Genomic DNA, 10,023 nt, shown 5'->3' on the forward strand with positions numbered 1-10,023 from the left:
GATTTAATTCTCGCTTGTCTCTTCCTCCAAATCAATAAAGACCTTGGCACTGTACTCTACAGGCAATTAAATCGTCTTGTGTCTTTCTTTAATTACATGTCTTCTTGCAAAATCAACAAAGAATATTTCTCAAATGATTGACAATTGAGAGAAACATCGTAGACACAACCTGTTTTTGCAGACTTGGTTCACTAGAGGTCGGTCTGGCCACTTTGCATGCTACTCTCCCCAACTTTCACTATTCTGAGGAATTTTCTGTTTCTCTTTGTCTTTGCACAACTTTACTTTAGATTGCTTTCCCAGCTTTACACCTATATAACAAGCACAACCCTATCTTTTTTTTTCATTTTAAAGTCATACACTTCACACATTTAATATGATTTTCCCAATGAATGTGACAAAGAGGACAGGTATGTTCGAATGCAATTCATCTGAAATTTAAATATCTGTCAGTGTTTACCAACTCATAGGAACAACCCCCATTCCAAAAAAGTTTGGATGTTGTGTAAAATGTGAACAAAAACAGAATGCAATCATTTGTTCCTTTTTTTTAACTTAAGAACAGCTTCAAAATCATTTTAATGATAAAGTGTATTATAATAGGGCGAGCGGTATCCCTCTATCATTTGTTTATGCACTGTGTAACTTCAGTGAGAGGGTAGGATCACAGTGCTACATACATGTTCACTTCATGTTCTCCAACTTGATGCTTTCTACAGACCTAGGATTTGTATTTACGACAGTGGTGTTGCATTTAGTAACTGTGGGGGGCACCAAATCACAAAAAACAAAAATTTCTACATGATGTTGCTTTAATTATCTGTTAGAAAAGGATTAACAAATTATGGCATTCTGCTTGATTTATGTTTTAAACAGTGTCCCAACTTGTTTTGAATCACGGTTGTATAAATACCACTGTCAATATTGAAACCTACAATATTGCACATTAGATAAAGATGTCAAATGCATCTTCAAAGGCCAAAAATTATTTGACTAAAGTGAGAGTAGTCTGAGAGGAGATCTGCATGAGCAAGACAGGAAAGAGGATGCATAAAGATTAACAAGGAAATTACACGAAAGCAGAAGAGAGAGACTTGAAAACTTAATTTGCAGTATTAGCAACAGTTGAAGTGCAGAAGAGAAGACAGGGTTTAGCCACCAATAAGTAGCTGACTTGGCTAGCGTAAAAAAGCAGCTTATAGTTTTAGCTCTTAAACAGCAATATTTATTCATTTTCCCTGCATGAATTTTGATGGACAGTATTTAACGTTGGCTCATAAAAAGGGATGATTATGAAACAGGAATCAAACCTAGCAGTACGTTCTGCAAGTAATTTGCCTTGTAGAAGGTAATTGCTCAATGCAGCGTTGACACTGTAGATGCTACTGCAATGCTGTGAATTCACAGTTAACCCACAACAGCCTGACACACCAGTTGCACAGTAATATTATTCCCTCGCACACTGTTCTAGCAGAGCTCAGAGCCCAGTCAAGAGGAAAAAGATCCAGACACAGATGAAAATGGCAATTCCACTCACCGACAGAGCCAAGGGGTATGTATGAATTTCATTTATTAGCATTATTTCCACGTATAGTTAATGTATATTCAAGATTTTGAGAGATTTTAAACAGCTACTTCTTCATTCCTCAGGTCATATACTATGTGACTGGCCAGATTCCCAAAGAGCAACCACCCCCGCCTGGAACGGAGGAAGTCCCCGAACACCAAGATCGGCCTTCAACACAGGTGTCAAATGTCAATGTTAATGACAATTCTCCAAGCCAGCAGCAGCAACAGCAGCAGCAGCAGCAACAGGAGCCCCCTCTGTCTCCGCCGCCGAAATCACCTCCACCTATATCGCCTAAGCCTGTTGGACTTAAAGGATTCAAACTTCCAAGGAAGCAAGTAAAACGCTCCGAATCCTTGAAGACCAGCACAGAAATGGAGAAGGGAAAAATGCTCAACAAAATTAACACTGAAAAGAAAAGCAAAGTCATCAAGCTACATGTTTCTTCAAGTAAAAAGATAATGTCTGAGCCTGTGGTAACCACAACGACCAGCACAATAAGAGAGGCACCTAAAAGTTCTGGTCCTCCACCAAAAAAAGTTCCTATTGAGGATATTGATCCACCTAAAGCTAACTGTGATGAGGGTAACGAGGAGGCCAGTCTTAGTCCTGACTTGCCTGGAGAAGAGGCACCCCCACCCCCTGACAACATCGCATTTATGATCACTAACACCAAAGTTCAGGCCCTGTCATGTGGCGAGTACCAACAACTGGTCAATGCCAAGAAAGGAAGCGTCCAGACTGTCACTGTAGGTAGCGCTACTAACCGAGGGAACACCACAGAGAATTCCAGTGTGCCGGAGGATAATGGTTTCAACAAGAAGCCCGTCATCATCATTTTCGATGAGCCCATGGACATCCGCTCGGCTTACAAGCGCCTGTCTACCATCTTTGAATGTGAGGAGGAACTGGACAGGATGCTCGCGGAAGAGCGTATTGAGGAGGAGGATGAGGAGTCTGAAACAGAGAAGAGTGTAGGGCAGCAGGAAAAAGCTGAAAGGACCGAAGTGGTTGACGGCAAAACGATAAGCTCTTCACAAATCACTGCGGACCATGTTAGCTTATCGTCCTCATCTTCATCCTCAATCTCGGACAGTGGAGGCAATTTAGAGTCAAATGGTGACACCAAGCAGGATGGTAAGAGGAAGTTCAAGTTCAAGTTCCCAAAGAAACAGCTGGCGGCACTTAGCCAGGCAATCCGCACTGGTTCCAAGGCAGGCAAGAAGACTTTACAGGTGGTCGTGTATGAAGACGAGGAGGAGGGTGACGGTACCATCAGACAGCACAAAGAAGCAAAGAGATTTGAGATTGCACGCTCAAAATCCTCAGTGGACACTACCAAGGTGACAGGCTCATCCGGGCTGAAGAGACAGAACTCGGACTCCCAAGTCAGGACGAACGAGATCCGGAAGAACACCTACAAGACACTGGACAGCCTGGAGCAGACCATCAAGCAGCTGGAGACCACCATTAGCGAGATGGGACCACACTCCCCTGTGGAGCCAGTCGGCACAGAGGAAGCTAAGACAGGGAATGGGAAAAGCCCAGACGGAGTGGGGCTGAAGAGGTCTTCCTCTCTCCCTACCTCCAGAGGGTCAGGCCCTAAGGTACCCAGCAAAAATTCACTGCAGAAGAAGACTAAACCTCAGCTCCTTCCTCGCCCTGTAGTCGTCCCTACTACCACCACCACTGTCCCCAGTGCCCCCAGCACCGTACAACAGGTCTCTCTCTAGCTCTTGTTGCTCCCGGGAGGCTTTGGGTCCTTCTTGTTTTTTTTGTCTACAAACTACCTTCACTCCAACCCTAACCACTGAAATTACAAAATCATTAATCCACTCCACAGGTGCTTGGAAACATTGGAAATGCCCCCTGTGGCTTTCTCCCTCTGTGAAATCATGGTGACATGATTGGGGGTGGCATTTGTTGGGTTCCTGGCTACCATATTCCTCTTTCAGATCATTGCTAAAACTCTTTGGTTTTCAGCAAGTGGCATCATCAAAGACACTCTCGTGATGATTAAGCTCTGATATCTTCCTCATTCTTGACTGCATGTACTACTGTGTATTGACTTAAAGGTGTATGATCTCACTGGGTGCATGATCTTTCACTGGTGTTGTAAAAATGAGGTTCTTTGACCTGCCAGTGCCTTGATTTTTCATACTTCCTATATGGTGTGTGTGTTTTTTTTCCCCTTCTTTTGTTTTATTTCTTCTTTTGTTTTTCGTTTGGATCCCCTTGCAGAACGCCAGTGTCGCTTCCCCTACTAGTCGGATGCCCGTCCCTTTGTCTGCGAAGTCCAGGCAGTCGCCGGGTACTACTGACAAAGCAGGAAAACAACAAAAACTGCAGGACGCTCAGAGGCAGTTCCGACAGGTAGTTTTACTGTAGGGCCTTACCAGAGAGTAGAAGAAACAAACGTTTAGGATTCGAAAACTTGAGGCATGTATTATTAGGGGAAAAAAAGACTACCAAAGCTGTGAGATTTAAAGTGTTTTGAGAAAAAAAATAATAAAGTCACCATGATGGCGACTGTGGATCTGTTAATGTTTCTCTCGAGACCGCTCTGACAAGAAGGCATGCTTGACTCTTGACTGTTACCCCATAACATCACTGTACTGTATGCTTTTGCATGTCCACACTGCTCATGGTTTCACTGTGTTGGTGACAAAAAAAAAAAAGACGTGGAAAAATGGCAAAGAGACGTGGAATCGTATCCTGTCATCATCTGAGTTGTCATCACATCTCCAGTTCCCATCACAGCTGAGTTCCTAAACAGTGTCGCCAAAATCCCAGGATGCTTATGGCTATGTTAAAACACACACCCTAACTGACATTTCGCCTATGCACCTTCCTTCTCGCAACGCACCTCTGCTCAAACCCAACATCACTGCATAGCTTCTTAACCCCCCACGGTGATATATTTCCCCTTCCCCTCGAGATTTCGCCACGACTCACCATCTTGCACCGTCAGTTTCAGTGGAATACTGGCCCACATTTTCCCTGTCCGCTCTCACCCTTCGACCTCCTAACCCTGTTATCTAATTCTGTCCAGTCTTCTTATGCATCTCTGCCTTATGAACCCCCCCCACCACCACCACCACACACACAGCCCCTTCACGAGACTTAACATCCTTTTTAACACGGGCAGCCTATTGACCTGCCCCTCCTGTCTGCCATCGCACTATCTAACCCTTGCAGTGTTCTGTTTCTTGGTAACATGTCCGATGTGTCTCACCTTTCATGTAAAACCAGAGCTTCTTTATATGTTTTTGGTGTCTTTTAGTTGTGTCTTAGTAAAATTAATGTTTGTGTAGTTTTCTATGTATATAACTTGTAGTTTCTTAACATCGTCTTACCGTTTATATGTATTTTTTGACCAGATTTCTTTTTTTGACAACCAGTATCTGTTTTGGCATCTCTGTTTGCAGGCTAACGGAAGTGCTAAAAGAGTGGGAGGGGATCATAAAACTACTTCCCCTACTATACCCATCTCTAAAATCCCCGCTTTTTATCCTAGCTCTACTAAAGGCAGCTCCCAGTCTGCACAAAACTCAGATGCTACTAATCCCATTAACCCTGCCTCTTCCTCCTCCTCCTCCTCCTCTTCCTCCTCCTCTGTGACAAAGTCCTCTATCCTGTCCTCTCACGCTCCTCGTTCCGGTTCCCTACCCTCCTCCCACATCCCTTCCCTGTCTAACGGATCCCTCAAACTCCCCACAGCCTCACAGCACACAGGTAAAGCTCTCTCGTTTCCCTCGCAGACTCAGAATGGTCGAGTGCACTCCTCCTCCTCCTCTTCATTCTCCTCCTCATCCTCCTCCTCCTCCTCCCCCTCCCCTCTGTCGCCCACACCTTTGGGCCCAGGTGGAAAGAGCATCCGCACCATACACACCCCCAGCTTCACCAGCTACAGGTCCCACAACGGCAGCAGCGGCAAATCCTGCATCCCAACAGCCACAGCAGCTAAGGACACTACCTAGCCCCAATATCGCTCCTCTGGCCTTACCGCATAGCAGGTAGACCTGGTCATGTGTCATTTTATATCATTCTTGTTTGTTGTTTTTGAAAGTTTTTTTTTTTTTTGTGAAAGTATTAAGTGATGCACTCCCCCAGTTCATGTTTTATTTGACACTGGCATTCTCACACCAATGCTTTTATCTCCTTTAAGTTGCGTTTTCCATTTCTGAAAAAATACTTGGATCATGATTCTTTATTGAAGGTGTACCAGGTGTTCTGACAAAATATTTTATAACTGAACTAAAAAAAAAAAAAAAGATATAGTTTTACCACTTTGTAGTTGAAGTGGAAGGCTCTTATGGTGTTGAAAATCTATTTTTCTTGCTGTAGCTATGAATAGGGATTATAGAGTTGATGTACAATCACAAATGATCATGTAAAAATTGTGTTTTATTTTTCAAACCAGAGATTGAATAACCATAGTATATTTAATCTTCTATATTTCTTATGTTGCCAGACATTCAACGCAGCCCTTGTAAATGCCTTTTATGGATGTATACATAATGTATGCAGACATTTTAAAGTTGAATTCATTGTTAACCTCTGTTTTCAAAGAGTATTTTCTCATTTTTTTCACCCATATGAACTGCCAAGTTATTTTACAGATGTGTAAAACTGGTTAAATGAGTAATACAAGTTGTTTTTTTTTTTTCTTTTTCATTTTAGTGTGCCTATTTGCCAAAGTTGTTGTACAATGACTCACTTCAGGCCTAACCCAGTCACAGGATTTAGGGGAATTTACACGTGTGATGGCTGAAGTGTTGACCTCAGTGTTTGTGCTGCTGGTCTCAGTTTGTTAAGTTAACATGTATCGTTGTCTAAATGTAAACTGTACTAAAAACAAAGTGATGAAATCGGTTCTACCACATGTACATACAGCAGATGCTTCTACTAAGAAAATGAGTAGTTTTTTTTAACATACCAAAGTTTATTTGTATGCATGCCTTTCAAATACTTTAGGAGAGTGGTGTAAAAGAAGAATTATGTTTGCACAGATAGTTTTTGTAAATATCTGGTTTTTCTCTCATTTTTTTGTAAAGCTTTAAATCCTACTATAAATGAGCAATGTGGTAAAGACAAAACTGTGTTGGAGTAGCAAAAAATAAAGACTTGCATGCTTGTAATGCATCGAGCGTCAAAGTTATTTATTCTCTGCTTCTGGCTTCCTCAATAATTCCTGTGTGATGCGCGTGTGGGTGCGTTGTTGTTGTTGTATAAATATGAAAGTGGAAACGCACCACACAGCAGAGCACTTCTCACTTCCACTTCACCTGTCTCTTCTGACACGGACAGCAAATGCACAGCGGAACTCTGCATTCTGTGTATCTACAATTACAGGTAAGAAGATGATCCTCGATGATATTACTGGTTATTGACTCATGTGAGGGTTATATTCCCTAAATCTACTATCACAGTCTTGCGTTGGATTACATGATTACATAATGGGTGAATAGATTAGTGCTGCCTCATCTATGTAGCACCTCTTTTTTAAATTGTATCATTTAACCTGCAACACAAAATAATTGGAACCTTCATCTTTTGAGCATCTTGTTTCCTTTAATTTGACATCAGACTTGAAAGCCCCTTATCAGGGTTTAGAGGAAGTGTCAGCATTAACTCAAATGCTGTTATCAAAGGTCCCATTTGCTTGAAGAGTTGATTTTTTTAGTCTCACTCCTAATTCGTCGGAAACTCTTCACAATCCCGACCTGCCAGTAGTCAAGGAGTTTGTACTCAAAATTAAACTTTTCTTGCAAATGGGACATCTTCAGAATTGAATAAACTGAATAAACAAACTGCACATTTTCATACTGTTTTTACTAAAAGGACCCTTCTATGTAGCCATCTATCTAATAAACAAATATTTCTAACACATACCCTGAAAGTATCTTATCTGCTGTTCTTTTGGTGGCGTTAACTGATTAGAATCTGCTACAGCAGTGGTCTCAGTGGCACCCAGCGAGAACAGTTCCTGTTTTCTTAAACCAAATTCATACGATGTTGTGTGTGGGTTGTTGGTATGTCTTCATGGTAAACACAGAGTGTGGGCTGTGTTTCATTTTGAAATACAGGCCTAACACCGTATGGCTCAGTGAATCACTTTAAAGTCACCTGACCATAGTTTATTGTATATCTGGCCTGCCGTCATCTTTGTGTCTGTGCTGGACCATTTTTTGGTTGTCATTCCTAACTTGTCAAAAGCTGACACAACCTCCAGGTGTCACTACATTTAAAGGTGCAGTATGTAGATTTTCATAATTGAATAAATGATTAAACAAACTACACATTTTCATACTGTCTAACTAAAAGGACACTCGCCATAACACATACCCTGAAAGTAGCTTATCTGCGGTTCTTCTTCTAGTGTTATCTGATTCAAATCTGCTGCAATAGTGGTTCCAGTGGCGCCCAGCAAGTACAGATGCTGTTTCCTTAAATGTAATTGACACATGGTGTTGCATGTGGGTTGATGTCATGTCTTTGTTGAAATCACAAGAGTGCGTGCTTAGTCATGCGGCTTTAGGTCTATATCAAAATGAAACCAAATGAATCACTTAAAAGTCACTTGACCATACGTTATTTTAAATGTGGGCTGCCATCCTCATAACAGGTTATTTGTGTCTGTGCTGGACCAGGAGGATCCTCTCCACAACAACAACAACAATGAACATCACTGTGGAGGAAATACAGGCCTTCTATGGCCGTGAATCCCACCAGGAGAACATTATCTTTTCCACATTTTACATCCTGATTTTCATCATCGCCGTGCCTGGGAACTCCCTGGCACTCTGGGCCTTTTTTCAGCAGGACAGCGATTCGCCATCTAAGGTATTCCTGAGGCACCTCTCTGTAGCAGACATGTCCTACATCCTCATTTTACCCATGCGTATAGTGTACCACCTGTCTGACAGCCACTGGCCTTTAGGACATATTGTCTGTCAGCTAGCAGGCTTCCTCTTTTACTTAAATATGTATTGCAGCCTGTACCTAATGAGCTTCATCAGCCTGGACAGATTTCTGGCGGTGGTTTTTCCTTTAAAGTCACGGTCATTTAGGAAGGCTGTGTATGCAAAGGTAGTCATGGGCATACTTTGGGCAACACTGATTCTGTCTATGAGTCCTGTTCTTTTCTCTAAAAAGAATCCAGCCACCAATTCAACTGGCATCTGCACCAAGCTCTACTTAGAAAAGACATCTCCCACAGCTTTGGTTTCCACAGTTGTGGCATTCGTTATTCCCCTCACCACCATAGTGGTTTCCTACATACTCATCTTGTTGAAACTGAGGACGGTCAAGCAACGGGAAGAGCGGCCGGTGAAAGACAAGGCCATAAAAATGATCATCCTCATCCTGATGAACTTTCTGCTCGCATTTGTGCCCTACCATGTGAGTAGGGTAATCTACATCACAAGCCACAGTCACGGCCATCTGACCACAGCGACACACGAGGTGCTGGCAAGGGCCAATCGGATCACCTCTGCGCTGACCTGCGTCAGTGGTGTGCTGGATCCTGTGATGTACTTCTTCCTGAACCGTGCATACAGAGACAGACTGCTCCAGCTGTTCTGTAAAGACAGCCAAGGTGATCAACAAGAATCATTGAGCATGTGTAGAAAATAAAGTGGGATGAATAGTATCAACTTAATAATTCAGCTCCTGGTCCTTCTTGGTAAATTCCACGTTCACAAACTGAAATGGAATGGCTCCAAAGCTTTCGCTCACTGATTTGCTGTTGAGCTCAAACAGCATGGCGCTTTTACTGAATATGTAAATAATATTATTCATGAACTCTGCACTCATCTGGATTGTACAAAGTGTTGTCCTTTTTGTTTGACAGTTGTTACTGCACCTCTTTGTAAATGTAAATAAAGCAGGTTTTGGTGTAAAAAATGTGTTTACAACAAGTGATTTAAGCAAACTGTTCTGTGTTCAGACATGAACCATTCAGTCTTGGTTTAACACATTCATGAGCGCTTTAATATGTAGATTTGCAAAGTAATCAAAGTTAAAAAAAAAAAATGTAAATTCCTTTTTAAGATCTTAATCTTATATTCTTAGTGATGGGGATGGTCAGTGCAGTTAAACATAGACCTGATGTTTGGAGAACCTGTGGGTCAAAGATCATCCTCTGGTTGAACTCTTGAAAGGTTAGCAGTGTTAAATCCTTCCAGGTTGTGATTAGGTGGAAATGACAAAAAAAAAATACACTTCCTCTTTCAGGGGTAAAACAGTTCTTTCCACATTTAGATGACTAAACTTCTGCTTTTTGAAGAAATAATAACCACTATCACTTCTTACTTACTTCATCTTGTCAGCAACTCTTGCGTCAATGCAGTTTCATTTTAATTGAGCAAAACAACTCACAACTACTCCAGCACAGGAGCATCTCCCTACAGGAAAACTTACTGACAGTACCTGCAATAATTCCTACAGGACTC

The 10,023-nt window shown here is 42.0% G+C and overlaps 2 protein-coding genes across 15 annotated transcripts in view; both read left to right on the plus strand.

Annotated features, from left to right (window-relative positions):
* The window catches only part of si:ch211-285f17.1 (sickle tail protein), a 116,161-nt gene extending 109,449 nt beyond the window's left edge, over positions 1 to 6,712 (plus strand). For 9 of the 13 annotated variants that reach the window (XM_037079678.1, XM_037079674.1, XM_037079672.1 and 6 more), the window contains 4 exons: positions 1,472 to 1,552; positions 1,651 to 3,288; positions 3,809 to 3,940; positions 4,996 to 6,712. In XM_037079678.1, the coding sequence (XP_036935573.1) occupies positions 1,472 to 1,552; positions 1,651 to 3,288; positions 3,809 to 3,940; positions 4,996 to 5,547 (2,403 nt within the window). In that variant the 3' untranslated portion in view covers positions 5,548 to 6,712. The remainder of the gene's footprint in view (positions 1 to 1,471; positions 1,553 to 1,650; positions 3,289 to 3,808; positions 3,941 to 4,995) is intronic. The other 4 variants (XM_037079684.1, XM_037079685.1, XM_037079683.1 and 1 more) reach the window with 3 other exon arrangements.
* Positions 6,713 to 6,854: 142 nt separating this feature from the next.
* On the plus strand, positions 6,855 to 9,451 carry LOC119008758 (uracil nucleotide/cysteinyl leukotriene receptor). Of its 2 annotated transcripts, none has more exons than XM_037079401.1 (2): positions 6,855 to 6,922; positions 8,196 to 9,451. In XM_037079401.1, the coding sequence occupies exon 2, from the start codon at positions 8,249 to 8,251 to the stop codon at positions 9,203 to 9,205; it is 957 nt and encodes a 318-aa protein (XP_036935296.1). In that variant the 5' UTR covers positions 6,855 to 6,922; positions 8,196 to 8,248; the 3' UTR covers positions 9,206 to 9,451. The 2 variants fall into 2 exon arrangements, with proteins under 2 accessions (XP_036935296.1, XP_036935297.1); XM_037079402.1 differs by having other exon boundaries at positions 6,861 to 6,922; positions 8,221 to 9,451.
* Positions 9,452 to 10,023: the final 572 nt, after the last annotated feature.

Source organism: Acanthopagrus latus, chromosome 19 (assembly GCF_904848185.1).
Source record: "Acanthopagrus latus isolate v.2019 chromosome 19, fAcaLat1.1, whole genome shotgun sequence".
Taxonomy (NCBI): Eukaryota; Metazoa; Chordata; class Actinopteri; order Spariformes; family Sparidae; genus Acanthopagrus; species Acanthopagrus latus.